Source organism: Mycteria americana, chromosome 9, assembly GCF_035582795.1.
Source record: "Mycteria americana isolate JAX WOST 10 ecotype Jacksonville Zoo and Gardens chromosome 9, USCA_MyAme_1.0, whole genome shotgun sequence".
NCBI lineage: Eukaryota > Metazoa > Chordata > Aves > Ciconiiformes > Ciconiidae > Mycteria > Mycteria americana.
The window spans coordinates 1,260,222-1,279,903 of NC_134373.1; the positions used below are offsets into that span (position 1 = coordinate 1,260,222).

The window sequence follows — 19,682 nt, forward strand, 5'->3', positions numbered from 1 at the left end:
CAGTCCCTCAGATGCGAGTCCCCATTAGTGGCTGGAGCGTGTTAGGCTGGGCGTTTTGGGTTGAGTTGGAGGTTTATTCCCTGAAAAAAATCCAGTCTGTGTGTTCAGACTGCTTCATGATGCCACCAAAAATATGGAACGTGGAAAAGTGTGGGAAGTGGGGCAGCCAGGGGCTTGCTCCAAGAGCCCGCTCCCGATGCAGAGCGAGAGCTGATCCTGCCAACGCTCCTCTCTGTACAGGCTTTGAAGGTAACCCCGTTCAAGCACGCAGCAGCTCATCTCTTGAGTGAAGATGACTGTGAGGCGGATTCTGTCTTTGAGCTTTTCTATGAAGTGCAGTATTGTTGTGTTTCAGTGTCTTTCGGTTGTACCGTGAAGCAGACGGGAAGGTGGCATGGTTGGAGGGAAGGGGAATGGAGCTCTCTCTTTTTCTTTGTGAGACAAGTTCACAATTGTTTTACTAGAAAGCAGTGAGGAGAACAAGGTAATTGTTTGCTTGATGACAACTACAAATTCAGGAGTCATTGATCCAGAAACATCCCCTTTCTTTCTGTTCTTAGCGAAAGCTTAATTTTAAATGTGGATGCACACTCTTCAAAGGTTGTGGTTGGGGTAGTCTCGCAGATGCCAACTGATGGCTATTTATTGTGGGCTTACTGTCAACCGCCTTGTTTTGCCTGAGGCTTTTTATCGATTGGGCACTGAGAAATTACAGCTTCTTTCTGTTTTGACTTGGAAGGCACGGGGGCGAGCTTTTGAGCTGTATCCTCCTGGTGAAAAAATAGCCAAAATAATCTGGTAACAGCCTTGCAAGTGGTTTGCAAAAAAATCATTAAATTCATTACCAGTCACTTGGACTATTGCAGATGTCTTATTGGGAGGTCTTCTTGCTCAGCAGTGTTCCTCTGCACTCCTTTTTCTTGTCTAGAAACTGGAAATATACTAAGAAGAAGCTCTAGGTCCTACTCTATTACTGAGAACAGTACAGTCCATCAGAGGTTTTGCAATTTGTGTGCCAAGCCCACCCAAACCCAGCTTGGAAAGGAACCCGAAGCTGTGAATGGCAAGTGGCGGTAGCTGCCTCGTCTGGAGGACATGGACTGGCAGTTCAATGGCAAGGTCTTAGGTTTTAGGACTTGTTGCTTACACGAGGCGTAATTCCCTGCCTTCTCAGAAATAATTGATCGCTGCTATGTAGTGAAGTGTTGTCCAGAAAGTATATGACTAAAGAAGACCAGAAATGTATTTGGTCGAGAGGTCTCAGACTTCCTGCGTTAGCAGATAATTGCTCATCCTGAGAAATACAGCGGGGCCGCTGTATCGTCTTCCCTCAACTGCCAACAGGCTGATGTTGGAAAAACTACCGAGTTCTGCAGACCCTCTATCTCATTCTTAAAATCGTTTCTCAGAGGTTTCTCCTTGATTGCCTACAATTCATCTTCTGGTGTTGAATCTAAAACCGAGGGCAGTGCTTTGGCCACGGAGGCTGTTACGTCCCTGAGTAATGACCTCCCCTGCCTTGCATACGCGCCTGCTAATGCATCCTGGAATGAACTTGTGTCTTCTGCATCATTGCCAAACGGTGGATGCTCGGTTTTGTAAAGTCCTTTGGCTTTTCTTTGTTGTATCCTTGCTTTGCCAGGTATTTCTCATTTGTAATTGTACATTCGACTATTACTATTATCATCATCATTAAGGTGGTAGGGTTTTATTCATTTGTCATTGAACCTTGCATCCATCCATTTTCCAACTTGTTGTTGAATTCTGCATCTCATGCTCCAAAGGGGGATCTCTGTGGTGTGAGGGCACACCTGAGTTTTAAATGCATCTTTACTGCTCTTACCGGTAAATGCTGAACTACTGCAATGTGCTGGATAGAACAGATCCAGAAGCAGATGGTGACTGAGTGGGCTTTTTAAACCAGGTGTGGTCGTAGTTTAGGGTGATTCATGCAGACCTGATTTTCTTACTGACGTGCCCCATGTAGCCTCTGTGTGGATTGTTGTGGTTTTATTTTTATAAAACTTGAGTAAAATCAAAACTTTTTTTGCCTGTTTGCCAGCCAGACATACTGACAGAGAAACAAATCATTTGTCCGCCTTCGACTTCACCTTGATCCATCCGTCTTGCTTTTCCTGCTACCTGATTTTTGTTTTGCCTTTTGAAATTGTCCTTTCTGTCAGGAAATCAAATCCTAGTCAGTAATGCTGATTTTCTGTACCTCTTCTCCTGCCTTTCCCCCCGCTGCCTCTCTCAAAGTTTTGCTTCTACAGCTCTGTAGGACTTTTCCTCTACTCTGGGTGTCCTTTAAAGATAATTGTTGGTTGTTCATCACTCTGCTCAAGGAGTTCAAGTAGGCCAGGGTGATTTGCATCAGGTCAGAAGATCTGAATACATGGAAAACTATTTAAATAACCTCTTCGTTCCCAGTTCTGCCCTGCATTTTTAGACTCATCGGAGTTAATTATAGTAAGGCTGCTTACAGCTTTCTGTAAGAGCTCACTGAATGCTTCAACCTTCTGGTTTTGTTCATTATTTGTCTTTTTTTTTTTAAGTAATAAAGCTTTACTTCCCTGTCCTTGTCTCTCTTGGTTTTGCCTTGTATGATGATGTTTTTTGTCTTCCTGCTTCATCTCTTCTGAGGGTTTTTATCTGTGCATGTTTCTGTCTTATTTGGGAGCATACTGTAGCCATCTTGTCTTTGTTTTGCTATTTTCGTCATGTTTAAATCCTGCAAACCCAGCTACTTCCAAACCTGTCCTGGCTATATTTTTAAAGTAACTTAAACAACTCTTTGGAACAGACTAGGATAAAAATAAAGTGTTCAAGTTCCCATCAATGAATAATGGCTTCATCTTATTAATTAATGAGTAGAAATACCCATCTGGAAATTAAGCTACTCTAAATATTCTCTAACTCGAGCCATAAATCAGACAGGTTGGTGTCTGCCTCCTTCCAGGCTCGACGGACGGTGCAGTTTCTTTCCCTTGCGAGCATCTTGGACCGGACGGTTTGCAGGCGTCGTTTCATCGCCGGCTGCCCTCAGCCCTGGGCTTAATCTGCCCAGTTCAGCCTCCCTGGTACAGCTGGGACAACTCACTCTTGCTGTTTTCTGATAGTTTTGGTGAAATCATTAGATCGAGTCATACAGAACCAATTCAAGAGGGCATTTTCTTGACAATTATTTTTAGTAGCTTAGGAAAAAACTTGGCTAATAGAGAGCACGAAAATATTTTGTAGGTAATCTGGTTTGTCTCAGTACTATTTAAAGCAGGGTTTGTGGCTTGTAAGGGTCAAATCGTGATTGCATGGTTTGACCTCTGTGCTTTCTTTGCCTATCCATGGCAGTAAGACAAGCTGCTTCCCATCCCTGTCCGCTTTTTGGGGACTGCAGGAGCACCCCTGTGATCCCTTCTAGGCAGCAACAGGGATAAAACTATAGAGCTCTGTGTGGCACAGATAATTTTAGTGTCTTCTGATTTTTTTTTTTTTTTTTTTTAAATTTTGTAATTGCCAAAGCTTTCTCTGTAGATACATGGTGAAGCGTGGAGAGGATCGGAGCTGAACACTTTGTAAAGGTAGGAGGAGAGGGTAAAACTTTTTTTGTGATGGAAACTGATTGTATTCATTTTGTCATTTGCAGACCCAGACCACTCTTAGCACTTTCTAAGCATTGGCATAAACCATTGTGCTTTTCCCTTGTCACGCAAAGGTCAATTATACATCGATTGATTTAGGAAAGTTTCCAGTAATGGTGGTAAGAAGAAAACCCAGTGCAGCAGTAGCAGAAAACACGCTTTTCTTGAGGCTTAGATCCCCCCAGGTGACCAGTTTATTTTCAGTGTGATGGTGCAACAGGATCTGTGAAGCAATGTGGTTGAATATGCAAAACATAGGGATTTTTTTTTTTCTTTTAAAGTTGTATAGAGCACACAATCACAGCCCAGAACTCCAAACCCCTCCATCTTTCAGTGGTCAGTTCTCAGGGTGGTTGGTTTTTTTTTTTTTTTTAACAGATAATTCTTTAAAAGTTTGACATCAATTTAGCTCTTCTGCTTGAGAGAGAATCAATCGAAGCAAGTGCTTTTGTGGGCAGCAGTATTGCTGAGCAGTATTCTGGCATACTGGCTGTATGGACTTTTAGTACTTGATCAAATTTTGATGTAGCACAGTTACGATTGTAAAGCCTTCCTTCCACTGCTCCTTTCGGAAGGTTTAACGTTTTTGGTCGCTTTGGGGTTTTTTTGGTCAGTATTGTGTTGGCAGTAGATATGACGTTTCATTAATGCAGTGGTATTTTAACTCCTAACAAACTGGTCACCTAGTCTGTTGAAATTAAAGGATTTCTTTGCTTCTTGTAGCATCTTTAGCTTGTTGTAGGAAGCTGGGACAACAGGAACGTTAACTGCTTCAAGAGGTGAGGTATTGTGTTCTAGGGTTTTTTGCTTTGTTTTGGGGCACAAAAGCCAAGCTAAGTCTGCACATGCGACAAAGTTTTGAGTTGAAGGTGCTCAGTTTTTTGTCACGTGAAGCTCATTGGTGGTATGAATTATTGCAGCTCTTTGAGTAATACAGATACTGTGCAACCACCGCAATCCAGAGCAAAAGACGATTTCGCATCTGAGTAGCTGACCCGACGTAGGACTGTGGTGATTTTGGGGACTCTCCTGCGGTATCCCAATAGCAACTGGTGTCTGAAACCAGATAGACTCTGCCTGCATTTATGGAGGTGGCTGGAGTAGGAGTTTTTGGCTTTGGCCTATGGCCGTTGGGAAAAGACAAAACCTGACTTCCAGCTCGGAAAGTCTGCTTACAGAGCATATGCTTCTCATAAATATGTGCCGCTTCTGCAGTGAGGCATAGTAGCTGTATAAAATGAGCTTGAAATATCTCCAAGGTCCTGGCTTTTTCACTGCTGCTCATGTTTTGTAGTAACAGAGAAAGTGTGTGTATGGGGAGCAATAGAGCAGAACGTGTGTTTGTTTGCAGCTCCTTCAATTAAAACAGGGAAAAAACCAAACACCACCCAAAACTCCTCTAGATGCTAGAAAGTGAGTAAATGGAAATGTCTTCAACATTGCTTTGCTTCTCAGCACTTTATTAACTGTGGAGATGCCAGGGATGCTTGTTCCCACTGCGGGGCTACTGCCTGCAGCCGCAGCACGGGGACGGGCCGGGGCTGCGTGAGCAACCCGCAGGCCGGTGCTCTCGCCCGTCCCCATCGAGAGGTGGAGGCGCATGTGCAGAGGGAGTGCGCGCAGCTGCCCAAGGCACGTCCCGGGTCATCCCAAGGCACGTCCCGGGTCATCCCGCGGGGCCGCGGGGGCCCGCCTGGGCGTGCAGGCTCCTCTCCTGCGGCCGGAGATGATGCACCGTGTGGTGCCCGCCTGCAAGTCGCGGGAGAGAGGAGGATACAGAGGGTATCCTGGGAAAGAAGGTGGTAGGTTAGCAGGAGCAAGTAAGGTGGGATGATTATGGTCTGGACATACCAACCCAAAGGGTTTTACAAAAAAAAAAACCAAAACGATAACTGACTTGTGCAGATAGCATATTTGCTGTGTTGTGATTGCCGGGTGCGTGCCTTTAGCGTGCTTGGGGTGTGAGATAGCTTACCTCTCAGGAGGAGGCAAGCAGTGTGCCAGCTTGCATGTTTACATCTTATTTTAACCTTTTTTTAATCCATACTAGTAGCTTAGGAGAAGTGCCTTATACAAATATCTCCTGATAAACGACCTCTTTTTTTTTTTTTAAAAACAAATAGAGATTTATTTTTTTAATCACTTAATACAGCAAATGCAGAACCTCGGTCTTACATAGTTTAGCTTCACTTCCAGTGTTTAAGGTATCAGTGCTTTAAAAGATGTTCTTAAATGTTCTTCTGTGATTAGTCTATTACTCATTTTGACACAAAGATTGAAGAGTGTTGGTTTGTGGTTTTTTTTCTAAATTAGTTGAAAAAAAGGTAGGTACTTTATCTCTAAGAATTAAAAAAAAAAAAGTCTTAAAAATCCCCACTAACCAACACTTTTGTTGGTGATCTCTGTGATGCACTGGTGAGATTGGAAAGTCACAACAGCAGGGGAGGAAGTCCACGGACAACAAAATAAAAAGCCTGTATCAGTTTGGTCAGCTTCGAAGCAGTTACCTGCTTCGTGCAGGTGCCCGTCCGCGGTGTCTGGCCAGCCAGGTGAGCCTGCCGAAATAGCTGGTGCTGCCGACTGGCGCTAGGAATAGGTGGGCTCTTGTCAGTTGTTCTCTTCCAGCAGCTTTGTACCGCTGGACGTGCGGGTTTAATATGTCACTTGTTCAAAACTGCTGGATTTAGCATGAGAAAGGGCACCTTCGCTCCAACAGCCTCGCTGCAAATGGGTGTTTTAGTCAAAATTGACCTGGATTTGTCTCGCAGAGCACCTGGGCTACTGGTACAGGGCTCTGTTTTGTAGATGGGTCCTTCTCTGAAGGCACATCACCATCTGAAATAGCTCAGCGGAGAAGCTGAAACTACTCAGTCCCCCAGGAAAACGTGGGAGCTCCCGGGGCTGTTCTCGCCTCTCCCTGCGGTGCGCTCCCTTTTCCCGGACGCGCTCTCTGGCCGAGCTGCAGCACGTGCTGGAGAGGGTACGCGTGCCGTGCCGGCTAGCTGCTGGGGCAGCTGCTCCTTCATTGCTAGGAGAGCCAGCAGAGCGAGAGAGAGATGTTTGGGGGTTTTTTTGGTTTTTTTTTAAGCTGCTGGCAGGCTGAAGAGATGAGTTTTGGGAGCTGCTCGTGATCCCTGGGTGATGCTGGCGTGTTCAGCAAAGGCTTCAGCAGCAAGTATGATTGCAGTTCTCCAGTGAATTAAAAAATAAGAGTGAGGGCTGAGATAGCAAGTGCCTGTCTCATAGAAAAAACAAGGCTGTAAAACCCAACATTTTAATAACCAGGGAGGATCATATTTTTTTGCTATCCATTTACTCTCTTTGATCTGCAGTGACCACTGGGTTGTGAATCTGGAGAGGCTGGTGGCTGAATGTTATTTAAAGTAGCGATGTTTTGCTCTACCCCTTCAATCCTGTCGCCTATTCATTTACTGCCATTCGCTGCTGCTTGTGCAGGTGAAGCTCAGCTGACCAAGCGTCATCCCACCGACGCTGTAGGTTGGCCACTCCGGTACAGCAAGCCCAGCCGCTCTCTTGGCTCTAGAAGTAACAAACCAAAAGCCAAAAAAATTATAATGTGAATAATCTATATTACTTGTTTGAGAAGGAGCACTCAGGATGGTTATAGGTTAATTCACTGATGTATTGCCTGAGGCTGCACTGATCCTTGGGTATGGTCACTGGAGGCAAACCCGTGCAAGTGATGGAGAAGACCCAACCATGCTTTCTCTCTAGAAACCTGGAATGGAGAAAATAGGGAGAAGAAAACAAAGTGTGATTTTTTTTTTTTTTTAATTTTTTTTTTAAATATAATTTCTATGTTTTTTTTAATGTTCCACTGACATCTTAACACTTTTATAATACTGTCCTTTGCTTTGACTGAGAGAGATGGGGTGGCTTCTTTGATGTCTCCAGACAGGGTTTGGCTTGATCGTATCTGTGCTGCAGCACAGAGTGCAGAAAGGCATTAGAGGAGAGCAAGTGAGGTAGAACTGGCAAAGGTGGAGATATTTTACAGTGGAACAAAGGGGTTTGAGATAAGTTTTCTGTATTCAAGTATTCATAATCTAAGTACTGAAAACATCATTTAGCATTTTTTGCTTCAACTTTTATGGGGGGGGGGGCAGATGGGAGGGGAATGGGTGACTAGAAAATCTGGTCTGGCAGTCTACAGCAGTAGGTCTTGTGTTCTGTTTTAACTCTACCTGAATGCAAGATACAATCTTTGAAATATTTTAAATAGAGAACTGCTTCAGCAAGATGGATTTCTGCATATCATTTACAAAGTATGTTTTTAATGCCTTTCTGAAATCCAAACTTATGCAAAATGGGGCTTGTTATGCATGTCTATGCATTTTAATCTCCTGCAGTGATTTGTCAGTTTTCCTTAATATCTCCCTGGCATATTACAGCCATTCTTCAACTTCGCTTCGCAGGGCTGCGTTTCTGTCTTAACTCCCTCAGTTCTCCGAGCAAAGAATGAATTGCAATTTAGTTATTGTATGGTAAGGTTTGTAAGCTGACGTGCCTATTTCCTTGGATTGGGATCAGTACCAGTTGTGGATTTAAAGACGGGGAAAACCTGAGTGCAATTTGGGCTACAGTATCATTTATTTTATGCTTTAGTGTAAGTAGTTGTTATGCAGCTGTCCTGTTAATGTTCTTGTTTCTATTGATTTGTGCTACTTGTGTGTTTCTGTTTTACATTGATAATTGGTTAGTGATTCCCCCCCCCCCCCCCCCCCCCCCCCGCTTGGAATGTCTAAAATAGCTCAGCTAACCAAAGACTTGATGTGATTTTTTTTTTTTTTTTTTTCTTTCTCTTTCCAGATGGGCTTTCTGGCAGAGACCAGCCAGTAGAGCTGTTGAATCCACCTAGAGTGAACCACATGCCTAGCTCTGGTAAGAAGAAACTTTTAATAAATGTTGTTCCTATTCTGGGAATGCAGTAAAATATTCTGCAGCTCTATCTTGCAAGTGGGAGAGCAGAATGCAAATGTAAAATGCTGGAACAGAGTCTGTTAGAACTTGCACACATCTACTTTCCCAGGCTGGGCGAGTGGGATTTGGGAGTGGAGGGGGGATGGAGCACAGCGGCCTTGGGAGTCTTAAATAGCTCAGCCCTCACCCTTGGCAGGGGGCTAGGGAGAGCCTAACCTGGTTGGAGCTGCTTGTTTTTCCTTAGAAAGGAGAGGACAGCAGAACAAAGCTGTCTTTTCACAGCCTAAAAGGAGCACTGTGAAGCAAAGTAGGTTTTTGAGTTGCTGCTCCCATTAAGGAGAAATCTCCTTGTGTTGAAACGAGGAGCCAGACACAGGCTGATCAAAGCGTATCACGCTGGGCTCTGGGCTATTTGCTTTTCTTCCCTCTTCTAATGATCCTGCTACGGTATCTCATGGGTCTTATCCTTCTGGTATGAAGCAAGCACAGCAGCGACAGTGTTCATCCTGGAGACTGCTTCTCATGGAGCTGAGAGAGATCTTAGGGCTCACAATTGCAGCACTTCAAGTGATGGAAACCGAAGTTTTGGTCACAATACATGAAATGCTATGGAAAGCAATCTGCTGCTGTCTTTTGTATTTCTCCCTTCTCCCTTCCAAAAGTGTTTTGTTTCCAGGTGCAAACAGATAGGGACGTTTATACTAGGGATGTAGGATATATGAAGCATTATCTACTTTCTAGGTAGGAGCTTGAGTTTTCCAAAAACTCAACTTTCCCTTCTCTGCTGCCTTCCAAAATGCCTTTAGGTCCTTTTATATTAAGGAAGAGATCTCGCAGAAGATCTAAGCGCTTCTGGTCATGCAAGTTGGAAAAATGTAAACGAAGCTTATTCAAAACAACTTCAGTAGATTGGGGGGGGGGGAGAATGGGCTGTGACCTAACCTAGATTTTTGTGGACTTAAATGTGTATGTGGGGAAGGAAACTTTTAAGGAGGTAGAGCTGTTGTGTTGGAAAAAAAGGAAGAGATCCTCGTTTACGAGGTACAAGTGTTTGGCTTCGGATTCTGAGAAATCTCTCTTCCCTCCGTGGGCTCCAAAACTTGTCCGCAGGTACGGGAGGTTATATTTTCCTAACCCTGAGAGAGATTCTCATTTTAAGACTACCATGGTTACATAGGTCAACCTAAAGGTTTTACTCCCCATTTTGTATCCATGTGCTAGATTGAATTTTGTGGCTCTGCACAAGAGGACTCAGAGTCCTCTCTTCTGTCAGTACATCAGTGGCCAGTATTGTGAATGTGATGGGTTTTAGTCTTTTTATCTTTACTCCTTTTTTTTTTTTTTTTTTAATTGATTTTGTTGTTGCTTGTTATGTTTAATGTTTCCTTTTGAGATATTTCAGGACAAAGGCTGATGCTGGTTAACAACTTGGGTAACCTGATGGTAGAGTTAGGTGTGCTCTGACTATTTTTTTCCTAGATGAAAGGAGGCTTTTTTAAGCCTCCTTTGTTATGGACTCATACAGGATTTATGGAATTCTTACTGTTTGGACTCCATTTTGAGTGTTTTTAATAGCTCACCTGTATGCCTACTGAAAAAATAGACAGCTAGCCATCTCTGGGGAGCTGTGCTTGTGCTAAGTGGGCAGGACGTGAGATAAGCAGCGACGTCTCTTTCTCGAATGACTTCTGCCAGCGTTTGAGCAGTGGGAATTCCTGTCTCGTGCTGGAAAGCTCAGGCGGGTTGTGTGTGTAATGGGCGAAGGGTAGGACCGACTGGGAATGAAAATGTGACCTTATGCAAGAAGCAGCATTGGCCCTGGACAACGGTCACCCAGGTACTTTTCACTCAAGACCCTATGCTTATTCAGTTTCTGCTAAATTTTGGAGAAATCTCTTCAGCCCTGCAGTGTGTACACGGGCTGGAAATCTCTATCTTGTATTTTGATTTGCAGAACGGTAATTAAAACCTGGAAGCACGGTGTTTGGCAAAAAGCAAGATGTTTCGGCTTGTTTGTAAATGCAAGCAAATATCATTGATCTTGGAAGTGGCTCATCAGCTGGCTTTCAAGTGTGGTGCCTGCCTATACCTATGTATCCTGATGGGGTTTTAAAATTACTGTTAAAAGTTGCTGTCAGTTTGAGGAGTTACCCACTTGGGCAAACCATTGTCCTGTCTGGTTTTTACCATTATTACCTTTAGGAGTTTGCTGCAGATCCTTCTGAGAGAAGAAAGGAGAAGTAATACCAAGTATTGCTCTGGAAAACAAGTTATGTGTGGGTTTGTGGGGTGTTGTTCCAAGTCTCAGGCATGGCTGAAATAGTGGTGTTGAAAAGCAGCTTAAGGAAAAAAATTGCTTAATTGTGTCCTGGGATATTCCGTTTAAAACCTTATTCCGTCCTGGTTATGGTAAAGCGATTGACTTGTAGCCCTCATGATGAATACATTTGAGGAGATGATGAGCCTTTACCCCCAGAACTACATTTCTAGGTAAGATAAAAATCATTGCGGTGTACTTGTAGGAAACCAAAATGTTTTCTCTTCACCACGAACCAAGTGAAGGAGAAGTTTGATCCTTTTTATTGTTCTTCTCTGATGGAAAGGGCTGAGAAAGGGATGTACAATACCCAGGTCCTAAACATGCTCTGTTCTGTGGAAGCATCTGAAGTACAAAATCAAAATGTTTAGAGCATTTTTATGAAACCATTTTAGGAGTGAATTGGGTTGAGTAGAATTGAGTTCAGTCATCAGCAAGGTGTGTTTTTTAGGAAAATAATTTCTCTCTCTGCTTTTTGCATAAATTAAGGATTAATTTGAGGAAGGGAAACATTTTCTCTTTTCAAAAACGTATCACCCGTAATTGATGCTTCTGAATTTTAGTTGCTTGTAAGAGTAAAACAAGACAAAACCCCCACAACCCACGTCTTGCACAGGAATAATCTGTTTGATAACGCTGCTTTCTCTTTTTCTGGCTTCAGAATATTACTGCATCTTTGGCCTGGGGGAGGAAGGGTCAATGTTGCTTTTCCTTAACTTCTACTTGCTGAATTCAGAGATCTTCAGAGCAAGGACTAAACAGATTATTTTCAGTTAATGTTACATGGAAAATCTCAGGACGATGAAGGGGCCAAGTTTAGCAGGAGAAAAAGCTTCTCAGGTACGTGGGCACAGAGGTGGCCACTGCCTGGTTTTGATGGGTGGCAGTGGATCACTTGCAGAAAGGTGAAGGAGTTGTCCTGCAAGTTAGCATACTGGTTTTAAGTGTTTTTTGTGTTTCACAGTATTTTTCTTCTTTTTAGTAGTGAACTTTGCTGCAGTCTGCCTAAGGGGACTGATTCATATGTAAGGAGGGAAGGACAGAGCTCTCTTGTCCTCTTACTTTTTCTTCCTATGCTTTAAACTGAGCAATGCTATGCCTTTTCCCTTGTGTGAAGCTGGGGGGCCAGTCTTCAAGACCTCGATTGTGTAAATGTCTAGATATGTTGTAGATAATCCTCTTATCAACAGTACACAAGTGATGTTTTTACCATCCTTGAGATTTATCAAATAGATCTTCATTAAGCATACCTTGTAGAATGAATTTTCTTTCTTTATAAGGCTGTCTTTAAAGTACTTTAGCTAAGTACCTCCTGTAAGTCTCTTCAGTTTTTCTTGTCGGTGTAAACTTTATAGTTGCTCATTTTGTTACAATACAATCTTAAGCAATTTCTTTAGTATTAGAAATGTGAAAACAGCTTGATATCTCTAATACGTAAGTAAAATGCTAGAATTAAATAAGATGGGAACTAGTTCTTTTTAAACTTAAAAGCTTTACTTTAATAAAACTCTACTTTAAACTTAAAAACTTTACTTTAAGTAATAAATTGGGATGAACAGCCTGAGCTGACCAGCTGTGTTTCCCCGATAGGCTGGTCATGGCCTCATGTGAAGTTCTGGGATATCTACGTACAGTACAATTACTGAATTAGGAAAGAAATTCCTCTTCCCATAGCATTTCCATTGGCTTTTCAGGGATGCGTTCCCAAGTTGTGATAAAAGTAATAGTGAAATCATGTAACTTATTGCTGTGGTTGAGTGCGGCTGACAAATAGTTTGTGTTGGGACATATCCATTACAGAATACAGGTGTACGGAGAGGTTGAGGAAAAGGCGCTGGGCTTCTTGCCTCTAAGGCGAAGGCCTCTCTGGCTGCTGTTGCGGACCAGATGGGAAGCTGCTGCATGCCTTCTTGAGGTTGCCCTCCAACTGCAAACCACAGGTGGTCTGTGAAGCCATTGTGCACGTTAGAGAAGTGATCAGTGGTGGTTTTCTGATGACTTTTTGAGGGCTGATAGTAGTCCCCTGCAAAACGCTAGGAATTAGTGGGTTAAACAAGGCATGGGGGGTGGCTGCTGCTGAGCAGTTTCTATAAGAGCAACAGGGGCTTGACTGGGGATGTCCTAATGGTGGTGATGAGCAGACTGCATCTTCTATGTGAGGCAGCTCAAAATGGCTCTTCCACACGTGGCTGCGCCCCTGCTTTCCATCCAGACCACTGCCGCTGGCCACACTGACCTCCTGCCGCTGACCCCCGTGCTGCTGCTCAGCCCTTGGGACGGCTCTTCCAGCACGGTACTGGGGCTCTTCTGGATGTGACACTGGCAAGAGCAGGGGCAGCCAGAGGATTATGCATGAGCTTTCAGCTCCCTGCTCTTTCTTCTTCCTGGATCTAATTATCCAGTCTCACTTCCACATTCATTTGAAGAAAATGTTGATGTATGTATGAATAAATGGTTTGCAGGAGCCTCTGGACTAATATTGTTACATGATTTTACAGGCTTTTGAAATCGGAGATTAATCCCCATCTCTAAGAGGGAGGAGTGGTAGTCCAGTTGGTCTAACAGAGCCGAATACCGCGCCTTTGTTAATTTATCCCTTCAAAGGAAGGGGATGCCCTCTCACTGTACTGTGTTTTCAGATACTTGCCTGCTTTCTATAGTGTGTCTGCTTCAAAAGCTCCTTTAGAAAGGTACCAAATCAGCATGGTGCAGTGGGGCTTTGAAGCAGGTTCAGGTTGCTGGCCGGTCAGCTAGGATTTGGGGCTCCCGACAGGCTTGCGCCTCCGCAGAGAGGAGCCTGTTCGTCCTTGTTCACACTGGGACGTGTTAGTACGGGAACGGCGTACCGTTTTATTGTGCCCCAGAAGTGTAGCTCATACTCAGAAAGTCTAGTCCTTTAATGTTAAAAATATCCGGATCCGATCTCCATGGAGTGTCCGGGGAGGGGGGAAAACCCACCCCCAAACCCAAATAATCATTAAAAGTGAGTTCTTGAGAAATCATTTTAATGTCACAACCATACACTAAGCAGCTTAAATTGTTGTTTGCTTATTGTACTATTGTTAGCTTATTTAAAAGCTGCAGCTATTTTTGTCAGGCTTAGTGTATTAATTTTGCCACCATTTAGATGCTCTGGCATAAGATTGGAGAAACTGCAGGTTAGTGTAGCTCAGAGCCTTGACAGTTAAAACCAAGTTAACCTTGTATTTACTGCAACAGGTATTATTTCCAACCCTAAGCTAGACGTACAAAATGTAGCCCATGCGATGACAATAAAAAGTGTTTTACCAGCTAGAGGTACTACTAAAGCTCACCTTCGTAACCTGTTGCTCAGCAAGGAAGGCCTTGCATAACGCTTCAGCCAGCTCCCAGATTTCCACAGATGATTTGCTGTATTGTTGTGCTTTTATAAAAAACCCTTTGCAGCACGCCCAGAATGCGGTCAGCAAATCTGGAGTTATTTATGCAGGACAGGGGAGGGAATTGCCACATCTATAGACTCTGGGAAGCTCCCTGCAGAGCAGCAGGGAAGTTCAAGCTTCAGGACCTCTTTGCTGGACTAATATTGCACCCAAACTCATGTTTTGTTGGTCATAGTCGTAGGATAATTTAATGACCCTCTAACTCTCCGTCAGCACGTGCCCGTTGCAGGGTTGTGTGCGTGTGTAGGGGTGTACACAAGAGGGATGAGCTTTTTGGCCAGCCTGGTGAGGCACCATCTCTTGCCTGAACTTCAGCATTTGAGTGTTGCAAGGAATTAAACCACTTCTCTTGCTGACTTGGGTTTGCTGGAGTGGGGACCACTTTGACGTCTGCCCAGAACATGGTCCATGGATGTCCTGGTCCTGTGGGGTGGGAATAACAGGAGCCCGCAGCTCCTAAACTTTGTTTTGTTGTGTTTTGTCTCGGAAAAAATATTTAGCTGTCATCTCCTTTCTTACCCACAAGGAAACGGTTATTAAACGGAGGAGGTGGGATGAATTATTAACGAATTGTTCCTCTTTTAAAAGCTGAAAGCAGCACTTAAGCACTTGAAGACGGAGCTGTTTTCTTAGATGAAAGGTACTGGCAGGAAAGTTTACTTTACGGCAAGACCCAACTTGCTATTGTTCTTTATTCTTCCCTCACCTTGTTTAGTTTATTAATTCACACTGATCAGCTATAGTTTTCACTGGATTTGCTTAGTCCTGGCTGTTCACAAAGTGTTATTTTCAAAATTCTTCTCCCTGATTCCCTACCAAAGGAAAGGTGGTTTGGTGCTTTTGCTTTTATATAAAAGCAGGTGATGGAGGGAAGAGCCTTTGAGTGCACAACGGTATTTACATTAAACTTTATGACTTCTTAGGGAAGGAGAGATTGCACGATATGAGCAGACATTTAAAGGCTCCCTTGAATTGTTAATCAGTAATCTGTTCCCATTGCCTCTGGCTCTTCTAAAAATAACAGTACCGTGCAATGAATGAAAAGCGATAAATATTTCATGGAAAGTTGATCACGGGTTGAGGTGTTTCTCGGTAAGAAAAACCTGCTTGTCTCAGATGCGATCTTTCAGTGACTGTGCCGTGTCCTGTTTGCCATGTGTGTTTCCACACTGGGTGTTTTGCCTGGATGTGCAACCCTAAAGAGGTAATCAAGGTGAAATCTTTGTTGTTTTTTTTAAATTTTACTTTATTTTTAATTCCCTCACTTTTTCTATCTTGAAATAGATACACTTCTCACACTTCTCCTATGGCTGGAGTGGTGTGGCACACCCTATACTCAACTCCTGTTTTCCATCAGCTTCTCCTGACGCCTGCTAGATGGATGTGAGCGTTAGCCGGAGGACGAGGGTGGAGGAGTTGCTGAGGACTGTTTCATTAGCAGCGTGTTTGTTTTGGTCCGTGTTCCCTTTTTATTGGTGTGCTCAGTACTGTGGAGCTCCCCAGAGTGCTTTATGCCAAAATTAACTTGGGGTAGTATGTTGCTGAAGGGGAAATAGATGCCGTAGGTCCGTGCTCAGCAGCCACCTGCGTTCCTAGGATTTTAGGGATTCCTCTTCTGACACGAGATGCATTTATCAAGATCCTAGAGGCTCTTCCCCAGTGTTTATTGATTTTCAGGGCTATATTTGGCTCTGCTTTGTCTTTGGGCAATGGAGGGAATATCAGGTGAATGGCTTGTGCAACGATGCCTAAAATATTGTAGCAGTCTCCAGATGCTGACCTGGAGAATTGCTGTTGGTTGATTAAATAGACCTTTCCTCTCCCTTTCTGTTGCTTTTTCCCCCCTGCTCCCCTCCCCTGCCCCAAGAAAACTTGCTTCAAACCAAAAAATTATTCAGGCTGTGAGACATAATTCACCTAGTATACAAAGAAAAATTGTAACCAAGCTACTTCAAGCCGAAAAGCCCTAGTAACGCTGACGTGCCAAGTCAACGTGAGAGTGCTGCCAGTGTGTAATGATTTAACTTTATTTTGACTTCTTAAGTGTGTAGGCCTTGAAAGATGGGACGTTGCCTTCAACAAATAGGGTCTTTTGAGAGCTAGATTGCAACGTGAGCACTTCAGCTTTACCGGCATGGTTTCCTTCTGCGTGCCCATGCTTTCCGAAATCACGGACTCTCTGGACTTCTCAGAGAGGACCATGCAGAGATGTCCTCCTCCATCCTCTCCTAATTCCTCTCGCCACCAAGGAAATGTGAAATCAGCATTTTCTGTGTCTCACATGCAGTAGTAAGTTCATTCACACTAAAGCCATCTCATTTATCTTTAAGGTTGGTGCTGGCTTGGTATTTGCCCCTGGCTTGATTTGAGGTCTGCCTTAAGTCGGTGTCTCCTTTAACTTGAAACAAGTGCTTATGATTAAATATCTGCTCTTTTGGCTTAACTAATATTTTCTGATTTAAACCACTCAATCATTACTACTTTTCCATCTGTTTTTCATTCAAGAAATTGTGTCATATCGGATGATTCATTCATATTTGATTAGAGATTTCATTATAAGCTGGTCTTAAGTTTTTATGATCTAATAAAAGGCTTTGGAATCATTGAGTTGGAACTGTAATTGTAATATAGAGAATAAATGTACTGCACATTTTAATGACACTTTGCTAGGTGTGTTTTAAGCTGTTATGGTTCTTGCTAGTGAATTGTGTAAGGTGAATTTATTTAAGTTTCTAATGAAATTCAGTGACTGACCTTTTCCACTGGAGAGAGGAACTCTTCACAAGCTATTGTAGCAGTTCTCCAGGTTGCACTGAAGACCAAACCGTGAGTGAAATTTAGGTCAGAACTTGTCTTCCTTAACTCGTTTGTAGTCCCGCTCATAGACAGTCACGCTGTAATGATATTACTGAAAGTCTTGACAATCCTGAGCCGTCAGGGTGTCGTGCATTGGTTAAGTAATGTATGGAAGGCTTTTATTTGCACTAAGGAGCGCGATCTGCCACCTGTGTGCATGTTGTTTCTTAGATGAAATAAATGAATACAATTTTTTTCCAATTTCTTCTAAAAATTGATTAAGCTGTTACAATAGGGTATTAAAAAAAAGTATTGGGGGAACTACCAATGCTTTATGCTTTATTTTTTGCTATTCCAAAACTGTCTTAAGCCCTGAAATATTTTTTCAGTTTTATGTAAAAAGAGCTTATTTTTGTGCTTTAAATATTTTGGGAAACTGTTTTATTAGAAAAATATCAGACCAAGTTATTTTCTGCTGTATTTTTCTTAATGTTTGATGCCTGTATAATGTATTAGAAAAGGAATATGTAATGCAAAACTAGGCAAAGCAAGCCTGTCTACTTGATAATGTACCTGTGAAGGAAGCATATCCATGTTCTGACTGAATGATTTCCATTAAGTTTTTCTGGGTAGACTGAATTCCTCCAGTCGGGGAAAGAAAAATCTGTCATGAATGAAATTAGCAGTTTTGGTTTGTTCATACGTTTTGGGGGGAGGATGGGGAGGGATGGACAGACTCAAAAAAGTTTTGAGGTGGGTATTTTCGAGTTCATTTGCACTTGAAAAATAATTGCACCTCATCAGTATTGTTCTTGGTGAGCCAGATCCTGTCATAAATGTTGCCAAAAGCTTTCATTGAAATCTTATACTGGAGCATTAATTTAAATTGGCTGTTTTGACTGTATTAGGGTAACTAGACAAGCACCTTCTTCAGTGATAGTGCTTTCGTGTGACTGTTGGAGCTGGGCTGTGGCTCCATGGCAAGGATCACCAGGATCCTGAGCTGGTAGGTGCAGAAGGAGTCAACTGAACCGAGCAGGGGACTAAAGACTGCAGCTATTTGGTCATGAAGGTGAATGAATGCTGTTGAGAGAAACTGGATGATCTGCATCTGACACGAGCTTCTTATCTGGGAGTGGGCAAATGACATACAGGAGTCTTTCCTTACACATCTGGCTGGAGATCAGGCCTGGTCTCCAGGCGTGCCAGTGGTCACAGCGATGGAGAGGGGTTTCCAGCTGATACGCAGATGTTTAGGAGGTAGCGTGGTATAGTTTTCACCAGTACAGATGAATTTGGAGATGTAGCCCCATAAGCTGGAGTGTGGGAGGGTCACTGCAGTCATCTAAGGTCAATTCAGAATTGCAGACAAGTACATATTCCCATCCACAGGAAAAATAAATACACAGGAGATTGCAAATGCAAGCCTAACCCTTGCAAACCCCGCTTTGGAAATGGGTGGGTTTAGTGAGGTTCCCTTGCATAACGGCAACCTCAAGGCTCGGCCCGTAATCTCCGCGTCGCAGCTGGGCTTGTTTGAACAGTGCTTTGTGGCGTGTGCGTTGGAAAAGGCATCCAGGTCTTATTCTGAAGAAGCATGACAGTTCCTCACCTGACTGGGAAGATACCTGTGATTCATCCCAGTGGCTCATTGCTCTGGAATGAGGAGGCTCTGCGTCTGCTGCCAACTTACTCTCTGACCTTTGGCAAATCAAGTTGGCTTTTCTTCTCTGCCTTCCCCTAAAATCAGGTAATAACTGTAGTTGCCCGTCCTCGCAGTGGTGTGTTGTAGTGGTCGCCTGCATGATACCTGCAGTGGATAGTAGGAAATTGAAATGAATTTGGTGAAAATCAGGTCCTAGTCATGTCCAGGTGATAGCCTGATCCCTTGATGACCCCAAGGCAGAGGAGGTGTTAGCAGATGTCAGTCTGCTTTCCATCCATGAAAACTCAGTATCCTGATTAGCAGTGTGAAGCTTAAATTGTTGGTTGTCTGAGAAAATAAGTTCTTCCTTATTAAGCCTCAAATTAGAATCGGTTTCTGTGCAGTAAATGTAAGGACACTTCCCTTGGTTTTTTTGCAGGCTTTTGCTTTAATATAATACAGATTCTGGTAAACTTATATAGTGACTAATTCCTTGCAGAGTTGTATTTGTATGCACCTACAGAATGAGTTCCTGTTGAGCAAATAATGTATTGTGAGAGTGAATGAGTTGGATGGAGGAAAAAAGAATTTACAGGAAATAATCCGGCTTCTGAAATGTTGGAAATGCCAGAAAGCGGGAGGACAAGAACTGAAAAAAAAACCCCCTCCTTACATGGGCATGAAAGCCACAACAGCGTTTGGATGATGTGAATATCCTCAATGCAAAATCAGCACCATGAGAGTTTTAAATGGGGAAAAGTTGAAATGGCGGAGGCGAAGAAGTGGCAGCGGTTTCCTGCATGTCAGTGTGTTGTTTTGTTGAGGTTTTTTTTTTTTTCCCCTTTTAATGCAGGCTGTCTGAATTCTTTGTTCTTGTACTTTCTTTGAACTTGGAACATTTTGGCCAGACTTCTCCTGATAGT

The 19,682-nt window shown here is 43.2% G+C and overlaps 1 protein-coding gene across 10 annotated transcripts in view; it reads left to right on the forward strand.

The window, feature by feature from the left end:
* HDAC4 (histone deacetylase 4) overlaps positions 1-19,682 on the forward strand; it is a 279,148-nt gene that overhangs the window by 92,695 nt on the left and 166,771 nt on the right. For all 10 annotated transcript variants that reach the window (XR_012777014.1, XM_075511397.1, XM_075511403.1 and 7 more), the window contains exon 3: positions 8,469-8,540. Coding sequence is in view for 9 of the 10 variants with exons in the window: in XM_075511397.1 (XP_075367512.1) it covers positions 8,469-8,540 (72 nt within the window). In the remaining variant the exon portion in view is untranslated. The remainder of the gene's footprint in view (positions 1-8,468; positions 8,541-19,682) is intronic.